This window comes from Silene latifolia, chromosome 9, assembly GCF_048544455.1.
Source record: "Silene latifolia isolate original U9 population chromosome 9, ASM4854445v1, whole genome shotgun sequence".
NCBI lineage: Eukaryota > Viridiplantae > Streptophyta > Magnoliopsida > Caryophyllales > Caryophyllaceae > Silene > Silene latifolia.
This window is the reverse complement of record NC_133534.1, coordinates 225,581,258-225,607,583: the sequence shown is the minus strand read 5'-3', so window position 1 is coordinate 225,607,583 and position 26,326 is coordinate 225,581,258. Positions and strand designations below refer to the sequence as shown.

At 36.8% G+C, this 26,326-nt stretch overlaps 1 protein-coding gene across 3 annotated transcripts; it reads right to left on the bottom strand.

Annotated features, from left to right (window-relative positions):
- Positions 1-389: 389 nt before the first annotated feature.
- Positions 390-24,683, bottom strand: LOC141600482 (ABC transporter A family member 1). 3 transcript variants are annotated; one of them, XM_074420721.1, is made up of 40 exons: positions 24,357-24,683; positions 23,589-23,668; positions 22,885-23,056; positions 22,299-22,381; positions 21,368-21,584; positions 20,281-20,501; positions 20,133-20,193; positions 19,954-20,040; positions 18,430-18,662; positions 18,236-18,350; positions 18,066-18,155; positions 16,238-16,395; positions 16,045-16,157; positions 15,379-15,485; positions 15,144-15,206; positions 14,457-14,543; positions 13,424-13,522; positions 13,169-13,353; positions 12,372-12,426; positions 12,204-12,275; positions 11,252-11,947; positions 10,861-11,039; positions 9,968-10,178; positions 9,679-9,762; positions 8,689-8,730; positions 8,462-8,558; positions 7,577-7,704; positions 7,391-7,495; positions 6,476-6,622; positions 5,554-5,817; positions 5,338-5,470; positions 5,092-5,171; positions 4,882-4,989; positions 3,383-3,533; positions 2,244-2,380; positions 2,089-2,163; positions 1,672-1,972; positions 1,278-1,411; positions 891-949; positions 390-805 (listed from the first exon to the last, which is right to left on the bottom strand). In XM_074420721.1, the coding sequence occupies exons 1-40, from the start codon at positions 24,447-24,449 to the stop codon at positions 724-726; spliced, it is 5,604 nt and encodes a 1,867-aa protein (XP_074276822.1). In that variant the 5' UTR covers positions 24,450-24,683; the 3' UTR covers positions 390-723. The 3 variants fall into 3 exon arrangements, with proteins under 3 accessions (XP_074276822.1, XP_074276823.1, XP_074276824.1); XM_074420722.1 differs by having other exon boundaries at positions 22,299-22,377; XM_074420723.1 differs by lacking the exon at positions 22,299-22,381 and having other exon boundaries at positions 24,357-24,628.
- Between the last annotated feature and the right edge of the window lie 1,643 nt (positions 24,684-26,326).

Sequence of the window (26,326 nt, the reverse complement as noted above, 5' to 3'; positions counted from 1 at the left end):
GATAACTCGACAAGACATAGTATGGGCTGAAGCTTTTGGACTTTCATTTTAGCAAGTCATTGACAAGGACAAGGATTACTGAATGAATGAACGGGATTGAGGCGAGTTGAAACAAGCAGTGTTTGCATCAGTCGGAGACTGACGTAGACCAACCTTCAAGTGACATCAGCTGTTTTGGTGGCTCGAACTTTATGACAATTGTACTATGGTTTTTTAGTCTATATATTTCTTACGAAAAAGGCGGATTACATGCCTCTTCTACCAAACACCTGTTTAGTCACATACAAATACTCACATGTAAAATGTTATTTATGATCTCAATCTGGCACAAGTTTACCATTATATACACGGGTAAAGTAACGTCGGAAAGTTTCCTGCTTACCGCAAAATATACAAATTGTGTTCTACTCCATTATTGTTTCAGCCAGTGAAATACCGCGACCACATTACAATGATTCATTAGTATTGCATATCAATCTGAAGAATATGCAAGGCTAAAAGTGAGAAACACACTTTACAATGACTTGTGTGAATAAGGACAGAGATATATCTACAGTTTGTTCAAGTCATGTACATCCAACAATCTCAAGGTTAGCTTGTAACAATGTAAAACACTTGAACAAACTTCACAATGGCTTCAGCGCAAACCTGAACTGAACCAAACTAACCTCGAGAGCCCATTTGAAAATACTGAAATTTGTCTATGTTAGTGGTTATGCTTCCTCATGAGGTGGCTGCAAAGTGATTGAAGATGCTTTCAAGAGTGGATTGACTGATGCTATATTCCGCGATGCCAATTTGAGTCCTGAAAAGGAGTTCTTTGAATAAGCAGTAGGCCACTAGCAAAAAAAAAAAGGCTTCAAGGATGACACATAAGCTGTGGTTCTTACTTGTTTCGTTCTATGTGACCGAAAGCATCAGCCAAAGACAAATCCTCCCGAAATGGCAGCTGGAAAACAAAGTAACGTTATAGAAAAAAGAACTATAACAATAGACGATGCAAGGAACAAATGGGTCACATCGACAAATAAAACATCAAGAGCTCAACCAGACACAACATATACATTACACGAAAGCAGTTCAACAGTACTTGATCGCTTCTGGTTGCCTATTATGTCATCATTAATGCAACATATGGACCTTATATCCCTCGTCTACAATATTCTATCACCCACATCAGTAGTAACTCATAGTGAGATGTAAGAACTGCAGAATGGCAAAAGGTACGTATTGGTATCAAGGACGAATTAAAAAGGAACTTGCTCAGTTCTTCGTACCTGGTATCTGACACTCAGCCCATTGCACCCCTGAAACGTGGCACCAGGGAATGATGACAGGATAAAAGAGTCTATTACACTAAACTTTTGCTTCGTCAACCACCATTCAGAGAACACTAGCAACGGAATGCCACCTACAAAGTAAATTCAAGTCATGAACACACATGAGCGCAATAAGTTATAAGCTCTACAAGCTGTAAATGGGAAATATCCACCTTCATAAATAGGAAAACAATAAAGATCCTATAGGCTGAAGACGTGGAAGCCGTATATGGAAGAAGGTATCAATTTGCCCAAGCATAGAAAGATTGGGTAACTACAACTTGAACTCGCTTAACTGATGAGTTGAGACAAAAATAGTAAAAGATTGGGAGAATTGCTGATAGTCTGATACCTTCACGGAGAAGTTGATCAAACAACTGTTCACTTAGAATCCCATCAGATGCTGCTTTTGAATTAATTAGAGCCATCACTCGTTCTTCATCACCAAGCCAACGAGCTATCATGATTATAGAGTCCCTAGACAAGCTAATTTCAGAAACTGAGGCGCTGTCAGGTGTTATATCAGTCCCACCTATGCAAGTCTCCAAGTCACTCAGCAAGCTTTTGGAACGAGACGGAATTTCACAAAGCTTCTCCTGAATCATCAGTGACAGAGTTTCAAGATGTGAAGAGCTAACTTCTGTTGGCTTCACCTGATTAAAGATACAATAATTACTGTCAAAATGTTGCTCTCTCACTCCACCATGGTCCAATATTATACAATGATCTCCTCAAGAAGGAATGGAGTACGCTATAGAGAAAATGGTACCTCTAGCTCTAGATGATTACCGAAACGTGTCTTCAGATGCTGGGGACTCCCAATACACCGTAATCGTCCACCAACCTCCATCCACCAAATAGAGCAGATAATTAGAAGCTTGACTGAAAATTAAATATAGAAAGCACAGTAGATACTCTGCTTACCATAATTCCCATCCTAGTGCATAGAGCCTGTGCTTCATTCATGCTGTGGGTAGTGAGTATTACAGCTGTTCTTCCCCGTCTGGTAGACAGGCGTGAAATGACATCCCACATGAATCGTTTTGCTAAAGGATCCATGCCTACAGGGGACAATACAAGGAACAGGTACACTTAGTTGAGCCTCTTTTGAAATAAGCAGTTCAGTAAAACTATATCACTACTTTAATAAAGCCAATTTCACTGCAAACTCAAGGCAACGTATATTTGTCCTCCTTAAATACTGCATGAAGACACGTTAATAAAATGGTAAGAACACAGAATATAACTGGAGAGAGGAAGCAGTATGATAGATGAGATGGGCTCACTCGTAGACTATACCCATGAAGTTTATATGTTTCTGGAACAGAACCTCAGAAGGTGAACACGCTGGCCATTAACATATCAAAGAAACAAAGGCCTTGATTGTAATAAGTAATGATGTGGGCAGATTTTTTGAAGGCCTAGCGTCAGACTAAAGAGCCTCTATCAAGAGCTCAAAGCCTCAGACCATAGCTGCATGCTACAATGAGGGTGGCTATATATCGATATTATACTTATACATGACAAGGCTGACATAATCCATAACCATTTTAAGTATAGGTGATGGGTAGTTTCTTATGCCGGAAACCCAGGAGGTTAAAATAGGTTTCCCGGTTAAAATTTCTGCATGACTCGTATAAGAATGCTTTTCAACATCACCATTTACATGACACATGATAACAGAAAGCAAAAAATAATAGCTTAGCATTGAACCTTCAAAAGGAGGTACAAAGAGAAATGTGTAAAGACGCTCTAAACTTTGTTGAAAACATAGAGGCTTTTTCATTCCATAATAGAAATTGAAAAATTGCATCGATTAAGTGCTATGTCACAATACAAGAAGTGCAGGTAGTCTGGTGAGTCATTTTGCTTTATCACAATATATGTTCATAGCAGAAGAATAGTGAGCCTTTGTCTCCACTGAAATGGGAAAATGAATTTCGAGAAGAATAGGAAAATAATCTCAATATAAGGTAAAAAAAAAAGTGGTAACAACGAAATGATACATTATAGGAGTAAAATTCGAAAGCAGTGACCCACTAACTACTAGTTCATTCAAGTACCTGTGGATGGTTCATCTAGTATGAGGATAGGAGGATCTCCAATCATAGCAATTGCCACAGATAACTTGCGCTTGTTTCCGCCACTTAGGGAAAAAGATGGTTTATTGGCATGTCTCAGCAAGTCAAACTCCACTATCTTTTCCATAACCACCTAAAACTATCATGGTTAGGCCAAATTTGTAGATTACTTATAATATAATATCCATATTTGTAGAATAGTTGTAATATTAGATCCATGGAGAATACAAATATATTTGAAGGACAGATATTACAAAAGGTGAGCTAGTCATAATCAGTTAATCACAAGAATTAAGACAAAGCCCATGTGTAAATTTAGAACAAACTGAACTCAGCCAATATTTTACAGTTGAGGCGTTCAAACATGAAACAGAAAACCTTTGATAGAAAACAACTACAAATACATTAAACAAATATTTAAGTCGAATGGGAACCTATGTTTGCTGAAGCAATGGCCATACTCAAAGGCTCACAGTAGGCTCGTAGATATGGCGTGAAGATGGTGGTGTTAGAGAGTGATTGACTCATTGTGATCGAAGATATTAAGCATCGGAAGAAGGGGCGGAGTGATTTATTCCTTATTTATAGTGACATTTACTCTGTTATGTCGTATTTTGTTTATGTATCTTGTTCTTCCGTTCGTAGGCAGTTGAATAGGGTTGTGCATTCCTTAGCCAATTTTGTCCCATGGGATATTGGAAAGCGTTGCTGGGCTGATTCTAAGCCTAGTAACATTGTTTGTATTGCCGAAGCAGATTTATTTAGAGGTGGCAAACGGGACAATTGGATCAGTTTCAATTCGGGTTATTTCGGATCGGGTTATTTCGGTGGACCTTTATTTCGATTTCAATTCGGTTCAATTCAGGTTGGATTCTGTTTCCACTTTTAATCAGTTGTAGATATTTTGGGTCGGTGCAAGTTCGAGTCGGGTCAATATCGGATCAAATAAGGTTTTGAGTCTGGGCATAGAGCATATCAGAGCAGATGAGATTCGAGTCAGGTTATATTCGGATCGGATGTCAAGGGATTAGGTCTTTGTTCAAAACATCAGATATAATACAAATAATTTTTTTAAAAAGTAATATATAATGTTTTTTTAATAACTAAGATATAATATTAATTCATTGACGCCAAATGGGTGACATGTATAAAAAGACACCCTAGATGGGAGCCTAGGTACATTCGGATCATTTCGGATTTCAATGTTGGTTTCAGTCATCAATATCAATATACGGGTTGAAATCGGTTGAGGTATATATCGGTTCGGATTAAAATAATTCAGGTTGAAACAGTTCAGGTTCATTTCGATCTTGGTCTATTTTGGATATTACAACTTCGAATGTACGGTCAGGTGTCGATTCAGTTAATTTCGAACGATTTTTCGGGGTCGGTTTACTTTTGCCAGGTCTAGATTTATTAGCTATAAATAAAACCCTTGTGGTTTCTTCAAAAAAAAAAACACGTTTTACAGCTTCACATACCTCTTCAATTCTATGGTTCGGCACTCTCTTGATTCTCGCATACATCTCAAGATGCTCCTTGACGGTCAAATGTTCTAACAAAGCATCAAATTGGGGACAATAACCAATCTGTAACGGACAGGAGAATAATCAGTCTAAAGGAGCAGAAGGCATCAGCGTGTATCAAGCAAACTATTTTAGTAAAATCAAGCGAAAATCATTGAGACACACATGTCGGCGAGCAGCCCTGGTATCTGAGAGTATGTCTTTTCCAAAAATAAAGGCAGTTCCCTCAGAAGGATATTCTTCTCCTGGTTATATTACACATGAATAGCGTTATGTAATTCAAGAGAACAACAAATAGAACAAAAGCACAATGGTTAAGAGGTGCTCAATCGAGGTAATTAAATTAGCACTCAAGTAGCCATCGTATAATTACAAGTTGGTTCTCCAGTTTCCATGTCTTGGAATGCATACCAGATAACATTGATAGTGTAGTTGTCTTTCCAGCGCCATTTGTTCCTAGAAAACCAAAACATTCTCCTTCATGGACAGCAAAAGTTAATGACTGAACTGCAACTTTTGGGATTTGTTCTCGACCAGGATACACCTAACAGTTCCACAGATAATTATCACAATCTGCTGAAATATGTACTACACAAAAGGAAAAATAGAACAGAAGAAAAGTGATACCTTCCGTAAGTTGTGCAAATATAAAATGGCCTTATCAGCAGCTCCAGAAAGCACTCTGTTCCGTTCTGCTGCAACATCTACATCCTCATCAAGGTCAAGAGATATAGCATCTTGAGATAAACTCAATAGAGGCTTTATAATGTCACTGGCATTCCCAGAACCGAAACCTTTGATTCTTTCCCAGCAGCAATAAATTACATGGAGAAATAATTTATGAGGAGGCACTACTTCAAGTCCAAGTGCTAATAGAAAATAGAAGATGCTCTGCAATGTGCCAAAAAAAGTGTTCAAAGTTAAAACATTGAACATTTCTCATTAAAATCACAAGAATTACTACTGCATTTTCCATCAAATTTGACCTTTTAGTTTAAATTATGTTATCTCAATAGAATACAGTGCTACTGCCAAAAAAAAATGCCTAAACTGCAGTTACTCTTATGTTGCTGACTGCTTTTCATGCGCTTCGAATTTTTTGATAAGATAAAGGAACCCTAAAGAAATTATGTATGGAAAGAACAGCTGTTTAACATCATCTACAAGAACATCGACGAGAAAATAAACCCATCAGAAACAGCTTAATCCTGGTTCCAGAAGGAGGCCTGACGAATGACTAAAATGATAGATTAAAACAATCACCATTCACTCATTCAGTACAGAATTAGGAACACTGCACTTGTTTTCTTTTGTTCGCGGGTATAAAGTGACCCAGCCTTTTAGCTCTTCTGACTAGCAGAGGGTACTATAATAGTCTATTACCCAAAAATTAACAAACACAAATGCCTCAAGTAGACAATCAAGAGATTCAAGAGCAAGAAGTAATACAACCAGACACCAATGTATTTATCACACGACTGACGAAGTTATCAATCAAAACACTTGATATATCACCACACTTTTGGAAAGTTTGTGATAAGAAAACAACCTCAACAGCTAAATAACAAATAGAAGCACCGGTAACATTCCAGTCAAGAACCCCATGACTGGATTTATCTTTCATCCCTTGGCGTAGAAGAGCAAGTGACGCAAGTCCATCAGCAAAGCAGAAACCAGGTGATAGTCTGAAAACATTCTGGCAAAAAATAAGTGTAAGGAAAAACTTAATGAAATAATCAAATTAGATTACAAAGTATAGTTTTTAAAAAGGAAGAACCGGTTCCATGAAATAAATACAATAGTCATGAGCATTTTTTGTGGTTTCCCTGCTTCTAAGAGCCTGATGACTGATGAATTTATTATGCTACACTGTTGGTTTACAAACATGCAAATCAAAGGAATGAAGATCACTGTAGTGATATGAACAGCAGTTGGTTTATATATTGGATACATCTTCGTGACAGACTTGTATACTTTAATTATCAAATTGACATGTTGATATAAGGCATCTCTTAATATAATCATTCTAGAGTCTTGCTACAACAACAACAACAATATCAGAGCCTTAATCCCAAAATGATTTGGGGTCGGCTGACATGAATCATCCTTTGGAATCGTCCATGGGTGAACGCACACCTCAATGCGAAAATATAGAAAAGTAAACGTGGAAAACAAAAGGGGAGTGATCCATAATACAAAAGCCAGGTAAACTTATAGTTTTTAAAATCGAAGTCCAGATTTCTTAGAGTCTTGCTACAAATAAAGATAAAAACAACACTACCCAAATATAAAAGCTAGTGGCTTTAATTTGCAATATATGCAATGAAATAGAGTTATTCTTATGAAATGACACATTCACTTTTGTTAAATGTCATTCATAAATACATATATATCAACTTTCTGTGCAGCCCTTCACATAGAGTTCCATAAAACAGAAAAAACCTCATGAGAACAGAATAAAAACCTTGAGATAAGAATTGGCAGCAGCAGTTGTTTCTACTACATCCATTATAAATGAGATTACCATTAGAATGAGCCCAGTGAAAAAGTGAACCAGTAAAATCACATTCTGCAGGAGTACAACGATGTATGGTTAGAGAAGAATAAAAAAAGCCTGCTCGTGCAGAACGTGACACAAAAATAGGCAAACCTGAGCCAAAGAGTGGTCGGAGAAAAAAAAGGTCAAGCAATATGTTGAAGATGCGACCGCCAGCCCAAACTCCAGAAACAACATAATAGTTGCACATATACATCCTATTCCCACAAACTGGTCCAAACCTGTGAACACGTGAAATATATAATTCAGAAGTACAAGGCTGAGAAAAAAAGTAAAGCAGAAGATTAGCATGTAACTGCATACGCATACGCATACGCATACGCATACTAGCAAGCTAATGTTTTGATGAAAAAACATTCTACATCAACTCTTCAAAAAAGGCATGAAGCTGAAAATGGAGATGATAAAGTCTTTGTGGCTGGGGTTATTGTTAATGCTAGCGAGAAAAAGCAGCAGCAGTCATTGCAGGAGCAGGAGAAGAAGGCGGTTAAGAGTGTTAGTTTTAACGGCCCCCCTACGTACCATACAATATACAAATTGTGATGTTTAATGTTAATCTCCATTCACTAGTGGCAAAGTTGGTAAAGGCTAGATACCACCGAAATTGCAAATTGCTAGATGATGATTTGGGTCACCATCCTTCATATATATGGAGGAGTCTTATGTTGGCGAAGCGGGAAATAATACGAAAGGGAATGTTGATGGCTAGGGGAGATGTGGGGGGAAGCTCAACTATGTACACTGCCATGTACGGGGAAAAGCATTCCGAAATATATGAACCAGATATATCATGGAATAAAGAGAAGGACAACATATTTTTTCCCATTTCAAGTGATGTCAAAGCATGATATTCAAAAGAAGATACCAAACTATCAAAGTTGTAACATGTTAACAAGAAGAACGAATTTGATACAAACTTTCAAAGAATGAACATATAATGGAAGTTCAGGATAAGTATGCAAAAGGTAGTAGGCTTACCGAAGATGTAAAAGAGAGCTATTGCAAACGAAGAGGGTAACAGAAAGCTAATAAAGTCCCACAAGTAGGTTGAAACCCAATACGACAATATAGATACCTGAAAAGGCAAAAAAGTACGTAAATGTCACAGTCACCACTCAAGTGGGGGGAGGGGTTAACTGCGTGCCATTATGACGACAGAACATCCACAGTGAGAATAAAAGAGCAATTCGGACCAAATCACGTACCCCGCTAAGTAACTGCTGATGCTTAGCTTTTACTTCGCGCTCCTGAGACCAAACATTCAAACCATCAGTATTGATTGAGTAAAATTCTACATTTAACATATACCGCTAAACATTGACTAATGAGTCAAGAATAATACTATCGATACTAGACCAGTACAACATAATGATCCATAAAAAGAAGTCCCAATTAACCGCCACACTGAGCGCGACACCTCTCCATAGTCCTCTATAACTATGACAGAATTGGATTGTAGAGTTGCATGATCGCGGAATCGTTGTTAGGATCCTGCATTAAGAATTGTTTAATCGAATATTCGAATAGCATTGTACCATCCTACCTAAGATCGGGATTGGGCACGTTATCTTGGATTGTAAAATCATAAAATTTTACGATCTGGAACAGGATTCTGCCAACGTGTGAGACGCCAATTAAGAAACTTGTAGAGTGAGGATAAGATTTCGAGAAACAAATGAGGACCAAGAAAAGTATGGATAAGTATGACCGAAAGAAAATAATTGTACATGGAATTGAAGACAATATGCTGTTCCACTGTATTTAAAGACGACCAATTCACATGTATGGGGTTAAATTGTATTCTAGGAGTATCTTATTTGACTTCTACATTTTATTTTAATTATTTTCGAAGATTTCTCAGTTCATTCAAAATACTTTCACTATGTCTTTGAGATGTGATGCATCTGCATTACTTCCTAGTTTTGAGTCCAATTTCCCTTAAATGTATTTATCCCATCTGAAACTGAACATTCTTTCAAAAGCTTTTCCTCGTTTGATATTGTTTCTTTTTATCATGATTTCCTTATTCCACACTTTCATCATTTCTCCACCTCCGACTGAAGGTGCCGTACAACCGTTCTTGTTAGTTGACCCAAAATCATTTTGGGACCAAGTCATTGCAGTTGTACCCGATTTATTAGCAAACAGAACAGACTGTCTATGATGGGCAACTAAATACCAAAATAAACAGTTACCTTCACTATAGGAACCGCAAATGACGCGGGTATGAAGGAAAAAGCTATGGTCACAATAATAGCAGCAGAAAAAGCATCCAAATCCTACAAAACCACAAAAAAATCATGAAGCATAGAAATATTATCTCAGAAAAAGAACAAATAATAGTCCTCTCGCAGCACCGGCATTTGAAGTCAAATTTCTCACAAGCTTAACTAAGAGAAGAGAAAACTGTTCTGGAGTGAAAGGAGAACTATGAATCAATCCTCACAACGTTATAAAAGGGGTATTATTATAGACGTCACATACATGTCGCTGCAGGTGTTGGCTTTTGGTCAATGGTAGAGGATGATTACGTGTTTGGATTGTCATGTTGTCATTAGATGCAGAGAACTTGAGGATTGCCGAATTCATCATGTTGATATAAGTTGGAGCAGCATGCTGACAAGAACTGTTGTGTAGCACTGTATAGCTCAGACTCCCATCATCATTCTCATCATCCATCATGATTGCACCATACCTTCACAACAAGACACATAACACAAAATGAAAAGATGGGGAAAAAAATTGAGTCGGACACTGAGACTGTGCTGCGATAGGGCAAAGTGAAGACTTGAAGATTTCTCCACATGTTCTCTAGCACAATTTTTCAAGAAGAGCTCCCAACAACAGAGAGAGTATTTTTAAACACTATCTGTCCCAAAATTAATTTTAATTAGAATTTGCATTAAGAAACTGAAATGTGTGAACCCCTCTCAGAGGCATCAGGTTCAAATTGTTCAATAAGCTCAATGAATGTCTTTTCTGATTGTAAATTATTCCAACAATGGCCTGACATTGTAACAGATATGTACGGATGCATCTGCACCATGAAACAATGCTCAAAAGGCATCAAGCTAATTACTCCCTCCATTACACTAACATCTTCTTCCTTTCCATTTTGGGCCTTTTCTTTAAGATTTTCCTCTTTCCTTTTTGACACAAATTAAGTGGCTAATATTACTCCATCTCTTTCCCCCATACACTCTACCTCGATAAGAACCACATATTTCTCTTCCCTAAAATATTGTGCCCAAAAGCAACAGGAAAATCATAGTGAAATAGAGGGAGTATTTCATTAATCCGAAAGAGCGAGAAGGAGCATGCATAGAAGTCAAAATTCCAAAATAAGATCATAATTTGCATAGGAGCGGAGGTCAAACCTAGACTGATAGGATTGGTTTAGGCTATACATCAAAAATTCACTCATTGAGAGTAGCTTTGGTCCCAGGCTTGGCCCAGCAGCCTTTATCGCATCTGATAGCGCCTTTTCTGAGTCGGGAAATCTGTAAGGACTTGGTTTAAACTCTTGAATCCATCCACCATCTATGTGAGATGCAATCTGAAACAGAGAGTACCATTTTACTACTTAAAAAAACAGGACGACCATCTGCTGGTAAATGAGAAAATGCACTATGTTCTCAGAGCACTATTTACTAAAAATCTAAGATGCATTCTACAAATGGGGGCGGATGAGATTTGTTTGCAAGACATCAATAACTTAAAAAATTACTGGCAATACAAAAAGTAAATAGTAGACCTCGATGAACATACCACTTTTGAGATAGGAAAGGAGAGATCAAATGGGATTGGAGCACCACCACCACCTTGTAACAGAGGATTGAAATTAGAGGTTGTAAATGTAATTGATTGCTGATCAGGATGTGGCTTGAGTTTAAGGAAAAGAAGACCAAAAAGCAAGAAGACCGCTGGAATTACAAGCTGGAAAACTATTGTTTTCTGATCTCTCCGAGCAGATATTGCCCTCTTTTTCAGTAGAGCCTTTGAGTGTTGCCAAAAGTCGGAATTTGTAATTACAGAAGCACAGCAAAATCGCATATTTAAAGAGTTAATCAAACAGAATATAGAGGCAAAGAACACTCCACAAGTTCTAGCCACTATAAGACACAAAAACATGATAAACTCCTTCAAACTCCCACAAAATTTTGCAAATGTGCATTTTTTAGGCACGTGGTATTCAGACGGCTGAGAAATCACAGAACCAATAACAGTTGTTTTCTGCTCTACGCCCTCCGTTTCATCAAGTTCAGATCCAGCCACTCTCAAAAATACTTCCTCCAAAGTCGTGACAGAGATGCCAAAACTTTCAATGCCAGCACACTCATTTTCATATACCCCTGCATCGGAGCAAGAAGCTGACTTCTTCATACAGCTCTCAATTTCCTGGAACATACCCTCAAAACAAGACGATGATGCCAAAGGTAACTTAAAAGATATCTCAGTCCCCACCTAAAACAAAAGGTTAATGAGATTAGTGTTTGATCTACTAATGAAAATGTCAAAGTGCCACATCATTTTAAACAATCAACTACCTTATACTTGTGACTATTACACCAATAACTATAAAGCAAAATATTGCACTGATTAAATATGTGACAAATTCGGGATAAATAAAATCTCACTGACAGAAGCCAAATTTACGGCGACATCACATCAAAAATCTTTTATATTTCATAGTAAGCAGACTCTCAGTTGTGTCCAGTACCTCGCTCAGTACTGTGGCTGAAGGGATGTGTCGATTAACAATATCTGCAGCCAAAGATGCACCAGCGGCAGTCTGAAAGGGAAAAAAGAAGTGATAAAAGAAAAACATTAATTATTTCTTGTGAAACTAGAACATAAGATCCCCATTAATTCAAGGGAAAAGGCTAACCTTCACTAAAGTAAGGGTATAACCAACTCCATATTGATGCTTCAGGTACAGAGAACTGTATCAATGGATGAATATTCAGCGTTCAGTAGTACATAAAATAATAGAATTCCTTCTCTGAAATAAGGCATGAATAAAGAAAAAATGGTGAAAGGAAATGATTTTTAAGGCAATATTGAAGCATAGTAACTATCTACAAAATAAGAGTCCTTTATATCTCCCACTGTCCAACGCAAATGAAGTTGTCAACAATCAACATGATCCATCAATATGCTGTTTGGCGTTGCCCGGTTATATAGGTACTTCTTTCTTCCTCTTTATATAAATACACACACGTAGAGAGACAGACACATAAGCAGAAATGGTGAAGTAGGATGATTCTTCACGAGGTTTTATCAAGTGAAATTCTCAAGGAGGATTCACCAATCTTCTTCGAGGCAAGATGGCTGTTATTCTTGCATATAATTTTCTTGAGAATAAGTATTTGGTTGGCATCATTTCACCATTCTGATTTGCGTTATAAGAGTGACTTCCATGATGAAACAGGGTTCAAAATCTCAGCCAAATCGTCTCATATTGGCCGTGATATGTAACAGTAGGCGCATGTGATATGTGAGCTACCAGTCCCACCATGACAATCACTCAGAAAATTTAAGTCTTCATTATCTAATGAAAGAAGAATAGACAACAGCATGCTATTTTAACGAATTCAGCAATAGTTTCCAGTGCCAAGTACTAGGTGCTTTATTAAGGATTGTCTTCAAAGTGATGGTGCATGAGAAAATAAGACCAGAAACAACCTTCCGCAGCATTTCAAAGAGCCATTTGCCATAATAGCTATACGATCTCCTAAAACTTCAGCTTCGTCCATTGAGTGTGTCGTTAATAATACAATTCTTCCTTTCTTGACCTTTTTAATTAGCTGCCATGTCAAGCGCATTGAATAAGGATCCATTCCACTAGTTGGTTCATCAAGAATGATAACCTGCAAAAGGTCTTAGTAAGTTGCTGGAAAGGTCACAATGAAATATGCATAAAATATTATAACCTCTTACCTTACTGTTGCCTATCAAAGCAATTCCGAGGGAGAGTTTTCTTTTCATACCACCAGACAAGGCACTAACAACAGTATTAATTTTGTCGGCCAAACCAACCTATAAAAAAATAAATTTTCAAGATGAGCTGATAAAATGTGTGCAGTTTATGCATAACAGAGAGACTAAAATACTTTCTCAAATGATACCTATTTCACATCTAGAATGTAACTCGATGCAACAAAAAACGAATTGTGCTCTGCAGTCTGCACTGCATTTTAAATAAAGCTACATTCATGTATTAGGGGGAATCTAAGCTAGTGTGCATCATTTGTTGTTCAATTCAGTTTGAAGAATCCTACCTATCTGAGACTGCGTTCAGATGGAAACTACGTAGGGATAAACTCTTCAAAAAAAAAAAAAATATTAACTGAAAAAAAATGTGTAAATGAGTGTTTGCTGGGTTTGGGGGTGAGCTTACTAGCATTTAATTAGGAAACATTTTTGGAACTGGACATGGCTAAATAAGCAAATTAAGTACTCCGCAAGAAAATAACTAAACTTCCCAGCAGTCAGCCTCTACGTTACAGAAAAAAATTGAAGAACATTCAAACTCAATTCTGCATTTCAACCCAAACCCAATGGCTTTGTCTACTTATAGGAAAAGAAAGGAAAAACACAAGCCTGTAGTAGCAAGAAAGGAATTATTTTTCCTCTTCGCCAGAAACCTAACCGACTAATTGTTTCTCCATCCTCTCCCCAGCACACTCCTCTTGGTAACAGCCAAGAAACACAGTTCTTCATCTTCCCCCACACTGGCTTCCCTGCATATATTCATCTCCCATTATTTTCAGTGCCACTTCCTCTTATTCTTAATCCCTTGTTCGCGACCACTGGCAACCTTTGTTGTAAATGACCTCCGTTCTTGCGCAGACAAACTAGGTCAAGATCGATCGACTGAACCTTTAACGGTTCAATCATGATATAACTAAAGCCTTGAAGTATTGTTATGATTAATGTGCAGAAGCTAAAGCAAGACTGAGAAAGAACTTGCCTCGTCAATCATTTCAGCCACAACACTCTCAAGAACATCTTCCTTTACACCTTTCAGTATGCCATAGATTTCTAAATGCTCCTTCACCTGCATAGGTGAATTTGTTTTGATCATTGTGATGCGCACAAGGGTATACAAATTCTAGAGGTTCAATCAAACCGGCCATCAAACCCATGTCTGGGATGATTAAAATTATGTTTCGGAAATATTAGCTTATTCACTAACATGTTTTCTGCGCACTCTCACAGGAAGGAGTTTCTCCCAGGCTCTCGCCCACCCCAGCACCAAATTCATAAAATAAGGGCACGAAACATCACAGCATGAACGTAAACTCACTTCTAAGCATATATATTGCTTGAGCATGGTAAGTTGCTTCTAGATAATGCAAGTTTAACCCATAAGTTGTAAAGTCAGTTATCAGCTCGTTCTTGTGGATATTGGAGTTTTCCTTTTAATAATCTAACAATGCACAATTTCCTACTTTTGTTGTAAACCTCTTTTTCTCTACTTTTGTTGTGCGAGCCTCGCTAGTTCAGCTCTCCTAGAAGTGTCGAACTAATAAGCGTCGGGAACAGAGTCCATACCCATATCCATGTTTTGTCGTGTCGACATGGTTACAGTCTGAAAAGTGAAGAGTCAAAGTAACATAACTAGTTAACTACCACTCCAACAACCCTGGATACTTACTGTTAGTTCTGAGAACAGAATATCACTTTGAGGGCATACTCCCAAGTCCTTGCGAATGTCATTCTGCATAAAAGGGAGGAAAACATCACATACATGATTAAGAACTTATACTAGTCAGAATAACCTCCAAAACTGTAAAAATGGAGGAAACAATTCATTATACAAATCAGATAGACGCTAAAATGGAGAGCACTGCATAAAAGGAGAACAAAAATCTGTCTGACGTGTAACCTACCATATCTGACAAAATGTTCTTCCCAAAAATCAACGCATCCCCAGCCGTAGGTGGGATAAGGCCAACAAGCATAGAGATAGTAGTACTCTTGCCAGCTCCATTATGACCTGCATAATACCACACAAACATTCAGATAAAAAGAGACACTTTATGGTGAGAGTATTCATATAATCTAGGTGAGTGATTAGGAGTAAAACAACCACTTTGGCGTCACTTTGGTTAATTGACTATATGTGTCAATGAAAGTACAAGGCAGCGTTCGCTGAACTCAGTTGCGGTTCGACTTCTCTTGAGTAGCAGAAAGATTATCGTTTTCTCGTCATTTTTTTTATCATTACAGGGAATGATGGGGTAGCATGGTGGTGATATTAATTAGTTGGAGTGATAGAGTTAGGAATTGGAGAGAATGCTGCAGAAAGGAAAGACAGTTGTTTAAACTAATGTCTACTGCATTTAGTATTTTTCCTTTTTCAACTAGAATATGAACTGGATTGATCAATTTGGGTTGATAAATGGTACAACATACCAAAAGTCATGAGCTATAACTAACAGTTCTGAGTGCAACGACATTATGACGAAGAAAATTGACAGCTTAGACCTTAGGGTCTCTGAAAATTTCACTTCTCAGATAACACTGGTAGCTTAGAGAGAAATTTACATGCGTACCCAGAAGAGCAAGAATCTGATTCTCGTACAAATTCAGATGCAAAGAATCAACTGCACAGCAATCCCCCTTTTTTGTAGAGTATACTTTACTAAGATTCCTTATCTGAAGGCACCTGCATTTAACATCCACAGTAAAGAGACAAGGCCAGCAGCACACAAAAGGTCTTAGATCCCCACGATAAAGCTGATCTACCTGCACTCAAATTCTTGCTGCTTCATCTCCAAGCTAATAGCCTCCGACTTCATTCCAGAACTAGATATACAAGGCCTGACAGTATCCTTGTTTCTACGAAGGCACTTAGGCAACATAGATCTCCACGAAAAATGTGTATGATCCTCTTTTGGAAAAAACTGAATACGAATCACAATTCAGAAAATTCATTTAGCTGGAAGAGTACTTATTTATAAAATAACACCCTACAGAATGAAGGAGTACTTATTTATAAACTGAATATGAAATAACACCCTACAGAATGAAGGGGTACTTATTTATAAAATTAATGGGACTACCAACACCAAATTCATGTTCACAAGAGCTTTGTTTTGGAGCTATCATGCTACAAAATTACACAAGAATGAGATATATATGGGTCTTACTAATTCATTACAACAACATCAAAGCCTTAAGCCCAAAATGATTTGGGGTCGGCTAAAGATAAAAAGAAGGATATATAGCGAAAAGTTACCTTATAAATATACGTGAGCATTGTTAAATGTTAAGCACATTTCCTATCTACTAAAAGAATAGGTGGAGATTTTTCCCTCCAAAAAGCATCTTCTTAAATAAGGAATTAATTACAATTAAGTCCATTTACTAAATAAGAAAACTAATAATTATATTATATTTCAATTATTATCTCCATTAAAATTAATCTTTTCATCAAATTATATTATTTTCACTAAACTCTAAACTACAATTTCTTAATTAAAATATAAATAAAATTTATATAAAACTATACATTGCTAAATCTTTTATTGATCTATTATTTGAGAATGATTTGACCGATACTACGTATAAAACAAAACTGTAAATCGCTATTATTACTTTTGTGATAAAAAAGTTAATAGAATTTAAAAATTAAAATCATTAACTTTGTGGTATAAAAAATATTTTGTTCAAAATACATTTTAGCACATTTCTCAATGATCTTGATTATTGTCAGTTAAAACTTTTTTTTTTCTTAAAGCAAAATACAATGCAATGACGAGAAATTTGAACAATTGATGAGATACCACTACTATATAAATAATTTATTAAAAATAAAAAACTATATATACCGTGCATTTATTGCACGGGGTCTAAAGTAGTTATTTAATAAATTACTAGAACTCACGTGCCTCAGATGGTCAATCCCGATGAATCGACTTTTTTCCCGTAAAATGAGTCTTGGTGATGTTACACATTTTTTTTAACGAGTGTTTTGCAAACAACTTAAAAGGTAGAAGTATGCTAACACGTATATTTAAAAGGAAATTGCAATAAATCCTAAAATGAAAGAAATAGATTAGGAAAAGTCGATCTAAAAATAAAGCTATGAAAGTCATCAAACGTGGAAACCTTCTTAATTTATAGAAATTTAGATAAAAAAACCATTTAACAACAATACAACAACAACAACAACAACAACAACAACAACAACATCAGAGCCTTAATCCCAAAATGATTTGGGGTCGGCTGACATGAATCATCTTTTCGAACCGTCCATGGGTGAACGCACGCCTCAAAATGCGAGTAAAAAAGGGAAGATGAAAAACAAAAAGGAAGAACGAAAATGTAATGGAAAGTCAAGGTGAACTTAGGGGTTTGACAACAATAATAAAACTAAAAATAACAACAGCAACGGTAACGTTAACAGTTGCAGCAAGAGTAACGGTAACACTAACGAGAACAGCAATAATAACAAACTGGCCCAAGTAGGTTGGTAGTGGACGTTAAGCTGAGAAAGCAGCTACTTGGAAGTAAAGAAGGTAGAAACAGTGGGAACAATATAAGTTACAATTAAGGTTCACTTAGACCTTACCTTATCCAAACAAACACCTATAGCAAAATATAGCACCGTGTCAAATATCATCATGCTTAGACAGACGAGAAAATTAACCCCCGACGATTCCTGTATGAAAAATTACCACCAAATATCAGAAAGGGCATGGGAGGTTTGAAAAAACACATATTCTAGTAATTTAAGCATACACGCCATATATTACTCCAACGCAGTCCAACATGAGCACGTTCATAATCAGCAAAGTTAATTGATCCCAATGCAAAGGCAGTGGGAGAAAGCAATGATGCAGCCGCCTTTAATGCCCTGGAAAAGAGTACATAAGACAAACCTCCAGCTACATCATGATCAAACCAATCATGGTAAAGTAAAATCGACTACTCACATCGAGACGTCTGGATCATTGACTGTGTAATAAGGGAAGAAGGCGCCAAAGAAAGAAAGTGTCCCAACCGCCACAGCTGTTTTAGCTCTCATAAAAAATGTAGAAATCATAAAAGAAAGTGTGATTGCACTCAGTCCAAAGGAAAAGAAGTACGTAAACACCAATGACTTGTCACTATACTTGAACAGAGAGCACATTGTGAAAACTGTGATAATCGCAGAGGATACTGCAAACTGCACAAGAGAAAAACAAGAACAAAAAAACTCAATAAAATTCCTCTTAAGCGTAGTAAGCAATAATTAGCAGAAAACCATGTGAAAGGATCAGGCACTTCTAGCAGTTGGTCAAACAAAAGTTGCAAGCAAGTAGGAAAGGCAATAATACAAGGGCAACTATTATACATTTTCTGAACTTCTTTTCTATTTTATTTGCCCTTTGCAGTAGCATATTCCATAAGCAACAATTAAAGAGAAAGAAATCCTAAAAAAAATTTAATAAGCCTAAAAGAAAGAAAGAAAGAAAAAAGCTAATGGAGCTATAGAACCACCAAATTGTCATGTCAAGCCCACATCAGTCAGCTTCAGCACATCAATAACTTTCAAGGCTTCCCAGACATTTGACCTATGTAAACATAAAGGCTTGACCGCGCTCGGATATTGCAGTCAAAGTCAGTAACAATCTATTGCTTTTCTCTGTCATTATAACTTCATCCCTACCAGCATCTATGTTCAATCTTCAGCTGCAGCCAAAAGATGAAAGACCTAATTCAAGGCTACATCATACACCTTCAGCACATCAATAACCTCATATTTGACTTATTCAAATAGAAAGGCTTGTCAGTACTCTGATAGTGCAACCAAAAACAGTAACATTCGTATTGCTTTCCTCGGTCTTTATAACTTCATCACTACCAGCAAAGGCAGCAACTATATATAATCTCAAGCAGTAGCTAAAAGACCCACTCTCTCTCCTTATCATGAAACTATCTCAACCAAAAGCTTAAGCTGATGGTTGGAGTCCCAAGATCGGTTTTATACTTTTAACACGCCTTCTCACACGAATGCCCTTTGGGCTTGAAGTGTGGATCCAACTGCAGGCCTTCCCATAACCATACCGGGTGCTAATATTCCACTTTAGAATTGAGGGGTGGTGAGATTCGAACCTATGACCTTTTGGTCAACTGGCTCCGACACCATGTCAAGAAACCATCTCAGCCAAAAGCTTAAGTTGATGGTAGGAGTCCCAAGATCGGTTTTATACTCTAACACCTCTGAAATCCAAGTAACCCATATATTCAAAATACCTCTCACAAAAAAGTTGGGACCGAGACACTTAGATTTGAAGGGAGAGAGTGATTGCCTAAGCCAGTCTGCTCATCACATTAATACATCAACAAAATATCAATTAGGCAACATAAAGACAATAGAATAAAAAGACCTTAACGCATCCACAAGCATGTTAGTCGATGCCCGATAGAGATATGACATAGCAGCATGATAGACAATGTTTTCAAATGTTTAATACCTGAACAGCATACGTAATAAACCATGAAATATGAAAAATCTCGCTCTTAAGACCCATCATGTAAAGCCCTTCCTTGATTTTCTGCTCCTGGAACAGCAAAGAAGGCAAATAGCATGAGCAAAGGAAGGTTCATTCTGACGATGACATAACAGATTAACAACACATCCTCATTATATAACCTTCTCAAAGACGGAACAACTAATCAATCGAGATATTGGGTAGAGAAATCCCAGCAAGTACCTGCACAGCACATACATGTCATTGCAAAGTCATACATCAAGATAAATAAAAAACATGTGTTTAAATGGAAAGCAAAAAGGTACATACAGTACTCCCATGACTTTCTTCACAATATACTGGAACTCGTCATCAGTGTAGGCACGAGTTGGAAAGGGAACAAGCCTTATGTTTGATGGTATAAACTCCATTGAAGGAATCCTTAATGGAGAAAATGTTGTGGACGGTGTTACTTCAGCATCTTCAAAGCTACTACTAGTCCCCGTCTCCCGTCCAGCAAATATGATGAAGGAATCCAAAATTTGTTGAAGCTGCATCAAGAATATAGACGGCACAGTTGATACAAAATTAACTTTAAAAGTTTCATGTGGTTAATTGGGAGTAAGTTTGCAAATTCCTGTGTGATACGGTCACAGCAATGAGAAAACTGAAGGTAATCCTTGTAAAAGATTTAGTGTATTTCACATGCAACTGTTTCCTCAAAAGTGTCATTGGCAACCTGCAAGTGACACATAAGTCTGCTCCCTCCTTACTCTAATACCCTCAACAGCACCAACTTCGTTAGCTCTATCACTTATAATACTTAAAACATCGGCAACAGGAGAAAATAGAAATAGTAAATATTTGGTTCATGAGAATGTCATTTATACATCTGCCCAAATATACCTTGCCCGACCATCTCCTCCCTCTCATTTTCCCTCATTAGATCCAGCCACCATGGATCACTGCCCAGTGCCCCTTAACCAAAATCATCACGACCACCTCGTATCCTACCTCGGAGACAACCAAATACCTAGATCTCCGCCATATAGTTGATGGTAGTACTTATAAGTGGAAATTACTAATTACCCTAAAACTCAATTTAGAAACACATATTTTAATGATGAGTTCCCAACCTATTGTTGACGAATGCTTGTTACAGATCACCCTCAAATGCTTGTTACACAGTATGGTCGACCACACATGTTTGCTAATTTACTTATCCTAGTATGGATCTTTGTCCCTAAATATGAGCGGCTGTATCCCCAACCTACCACCCAAGCTTACGTGGACCCATTTTTGTTAATATGTTTCATTTGAACTCAATTCACTAATTTCTTTTTTTTTTTTTTTTTGAAGCATTAAGAAAATGCACAAGTGGGTATGAGAATGCTAAGGGTTCGAGAAGAGATCATACAGTCAAGAAACCACTTAAGCCATACTGCATAATTGGAATGGTGTTTACACCCAGCTCCAAATCATTGAGATAAGGACCATTCACATCCATAATTGTTTTGACATCAGGAAATCCTGAAAAGGCCCAAGTGTGGTTAAGGCGAATGCTGTAGTCATACAGTTGAGGACCCTGACTGTGAAATACCACTGCCCCGCTGATTTTGGGATTTGAGCAATTTCTGGAAGAAAAAAAATGAGATATTGATATGTCCTTAACATAAATCAAAAGAATTCTTGACAATCATAGTAAAAGTCAAATACTAAAGTGTTAGGAAAAAAAGGTAGTGGTTTTTTAACCACATAAAAATGAAGGAAAGCAATAAACCATAAACCATTATGCAATGGGTTAGATATATGGTTCTGAGGAAGTAGAGAACATTTGGTATTTTTTTATTTTTCCTTTAGGAAACAAAAAAAAATGCAAATTCATCAAGTATTAGATGGTTGTCAGATACTCATGGTCATATGTAAAAAAAAAAATTAAAAAAAAAAAAAAAAATATATATATATATATATATATATATATATATATTATTGCAGAGGAAGTGCTGCATGCATTAGACCCCCAGAATTTATCTGCTTGCACATATAGGTGGAGAAAATGCCATTACCCTGACTCTGCGCTTCAAGAAAACATTTAGAAACTGGACTTGAACAAATTAAAATAGACGACAAGGTGCTACTACACAATATGAAAAGAAGTGAGTAAAAAATAATTGTTCATTCCAGAAGCACCGAAATCTGCGCCAAAGGGCACAAGCAGAAAAAACAGATTAAGAAATAACAAAGCAGGCAGCAACCAGCCACAAATAACCATTCGTAAGACAAAAGCAAAAAAACAAGATCATGAAATAAAAATAATGTTGCAAGACCATAGAATTTTGTTAGCTCACTTTAAATGATCGCAAGTACTATACAGGTCTGAGCGGATGTAGTCTTCAAGTTCCATTTCATCCTTGTAGACTCTAGCAACTGACTACATGAAGAAAGTAAAACCATGATAATAGTGTTCCTGAAAAGCTGAAGCTTCATTTAAGCTTCCAGAGTTTGACAATGCAAACTAGTGCAGGACACTTTTCAAGGTTAAAATCGAAAAGATAAATCAAGACTTCAAAACTGATATAACGTAAACACATGATAACCATGGCCCTGAACTAAAAGACTTATTTAGCTTATAGTCAAGAGAGAAAATTCACCAAATACCCCCAGAACCAGAAGTGTCAAAACAGCTTTCTTTAGGGCCAATACTTAACTAGCCCTTCCCTAACCAACAAGGTCCTATTGTCTTGACTCTTGACTAACTCAGAGACTTGTGAAGATGATAACTGCTCAAACTATAATCTCTAAAGCGAAGACAAAGAGACTGAAAGTGCCCAACTCCCCCCAATGACCAGAGATGCTAAGAGGCCCCCTGGAGTACTGATAATATCTATGCACCAATTAAGAACCTTTAAGTTACAAAAATCCATCAAATCGAACCTTCAGCAAGGGAAATTGCAGTGATATCAGGTTGATCATCAATCTTGTTTCTTGTGAGTTGGGTACAAATGCCAAGTACTCATTATTCTTCACCAATCGCTCTAGAATCTGGTTGAAGGGAGGGGAGATGTTACCTTTACCCACCTCCACCAGCATATCTTTTCGGATATACCTACATGCATTCAGCGTGACAAGTCACAAAGAATTTCTACCATCACCGAACATGACAACTATTTCACGTTCTTACATCAGTAAATTGAGTATAACTACGATGACAACAATAATAATATAGCAATAACCACAATAGCAGCCAGTATCTAATGTCTGTAAGTTTCCTAAGAGCATATGCATGTCGTCAACAGCTTCTTAATCCAATTACTGACTCTTAAGCTCCACAATATTGAGCAATGAGGAGATTCCATGCGGCTTGATAGAATATTTTCCTATTGTCCCAGTTTCACAAGACAAGTCGCCATTTCCCACTAATGAGGCATCAGGTTCTTTAATATAAATAATATACGGAGTATAGAACATCAATATCTCAGTATATTAGACATGTTCTTAGTCTCTTGTTCAACTGTTTTAAAATATTTTGCAAATTTGGCATTTCATTCATTTGAATAAATTACAAGCACATACGAAAGACATGAGCCCAGGCAGATTCAGAAAAGAAGTAAAAACGGAGTAAAAATTGGCAAGCATACGGCTGAGCAGAATGCAAGCGAGTATCAACTTGGGTTCGAACAGCAATCAACATCAGCATCACAACCGTAGGTAGAAATATCTACATTAAAAAAGACCACAAAAAACAAAATGTGGATTAATAATCAGAGATTTCAGTATTTACCGTAATAGATTCAAAAGCTACTTACTAAAGAGTATAGACATTAGAATATGGAAAGGAAACACGACTTATTATTCCCAATATTTACAAAAAAAAAATCAGTTCTAGGAAGTTTGAGCAAGATTAGAGTTTGAGCAGCAACAGTTTCAACAAGGAATTCAGCTAACTTAAGCATTATTTAACCGGCAGTCCTGAGTCCTAATCTAAAGAAAGCACCCACATACGCGACCATTGGGCGGGTCCGCTATCGCAAATGAACTGCTACACCATGTCTAAAACCGTTTGCAAGATTTTTCTATTCACCTCAAATACGGAAACATAAATTGTGAGTACTATCATACTTAATTGAAATAACAATATGATAAAATGAAGATGATGAGCAAGCGGTTAATGGAAAGTTGAAAAATACTACTAGTAGAAATTAGAAATAGACCGTCTTAACTTAGGACGGCTCACACAACCAATTAAAAACAGAGGTGGAAATGAAAGGAGGTTGTGAGAGGTCTTAAGTTGAGACGGTCTTAACTTAAGGAAGAAGTACCGGAAATGAGGAAATACATGATGATGAGATACATGCAGTGATTTCAAAAATAGAAATTAAAGAAGGAAGGAGAAAAAGGGGGAAAACCTCGGTAAAAGTGATGTAAGGATGGCGAATTTTGAGAAGCCAGTTCTTGCGGAGCATGGCCTTTAGTTGGCGTCCTGATTCCGCCATCATCATCGTCGTCGTCGTCGTCGTCTTCTTCGTCTCCTTAATTCAAAAACATTGAAAGAACAGATTGTTGCTTACTGATTACTCAATACTCAAGGTTTGGTGGCGGCCGGGGGTTGTTAATTTTAACTTGTAGCAACTATGGGTTTGGTGGAGTCTGTGTCAAGTTTCTAACTTTTGATGTTTCTGCAAATTGTGTCTGTGTCCTGTGTATGTGTGTCCCCACATCAAATCATCAAATACAATTAAACGGAAAATTCACGTGGTACCCCTGGACATTGCCACTTTTCACATGGCATCCAATATTTTAAGTTTGTGTACATTGTACCCTTCATATTTCATTTTCATGCACAATATGCCATTTTTGTCGCTATAACAATTTTTAATTGAGCGTAACTCCTACATAAAAATTCGGTATCGGCAACTTTTTTGTTCTAAGATGATTATCTTGTCATAATCTACGGTTTGAGATAAAAAAAAATTGTCGACCGACATTTTCTAGGGTTTTTCTCCCGAGATTCTTAAATCGACCATAATTTCAATCTTAAATTTCCGAAAGACCGTTTTTCGTTTTATAAAATTATAAATCTCGAAGAGATTATCAGTTTTAAAAAAAAATGGTCGATTTCGATTCGATCTACGATTTATACTTTCATTGAAAATTGTAAGAATGATAAAAAAGGGTATGTGTTAATTGAAAATCAAAGTTTAAAGTGCAGTATGCGCGGCTAAAAACTTAAAATCAGATACCACGCGTCTAAATTGCAGAAAGTTTAGAAATCTGCGTGAATTTTCCGTACAATTAATAAACAAGCAACGGAGCCTTCTTTATCACTGACTGACGACTATTCCTTGGATATTCCCCCCTTTGTCTTCGATCACAATTTCACCCTTCTCTCTTATCGGTTTGGATCATTTTCATTTCCTCGTGTTTTTTATTTTCTTTTATTTTGTTTTCTTTGTGGGATTTTAAAGTTTATTACGACTAGTTGTTGATTAATTTAAAGGGTAAATTTCATGAAATGTAATACATGTCTTGGGTTTCAACCTCTTCTATATTAAATCGTCCTTGTATACCAAAACAAAAATAAAAAAGTTGGAGAATTATAATATGTAACACTATAATGTCATTTATCTTTCTTTTTTTGAGGAAATACTGCGTCATTTTCTGTCATGTATTTGTTGTTGTTATTGAAGATATGCCAGGAAATTTCCAAGATGCAATTACAAAGAGTGGGGCTTCCTCTCCAAGAATGCAATGGAAATGGACAAAAGGGAAAAGGACCAACTGAATGAGTTGAGGCCTGAGGGCTTGTTCCTTGCTATTTAGACAAGTATGCAATCAGTAGTCTATTTGTGATTAGGTAATACATCCAAGTTGGTTATACTAAAACGACCCTCCAATATTAAGCCACATCTTCCCATCTTGGTCATTTTATGGAATTTTTTTCCAAAATAGGCTTCCAATCAATGTTGTCAGGATCGAGATCCTATTTTGGATCGAAGAGGGGTGGTAGGATCGGATCGCAGGATCGGATCGCAGGATCGAATCGTAGGATCGTAAGATCCTACAAATAAACTGGATAAACAAGTTTATGTAAACTATTTGGTATAATTTGTGATGTATAATAGAATATTTTTTAACATAATTCTAATTATATTATTTTAACGTAGTATATTTCACCACACCTACATTATTTTTTCAGCATGGGACTTAAAAATCTATAGGTAGAAAATATAATGATATGAACTTTTAAGAGTTCTCCCAACAATACTTAAGAACCTCAAATTTTGGGTTGATCCTAAGTTTCAGATGCCTCTATTTATAATCATAGAATCACCCATCTTATGCTATATTTGATGTGGAAAAATTCTATTTTATATGT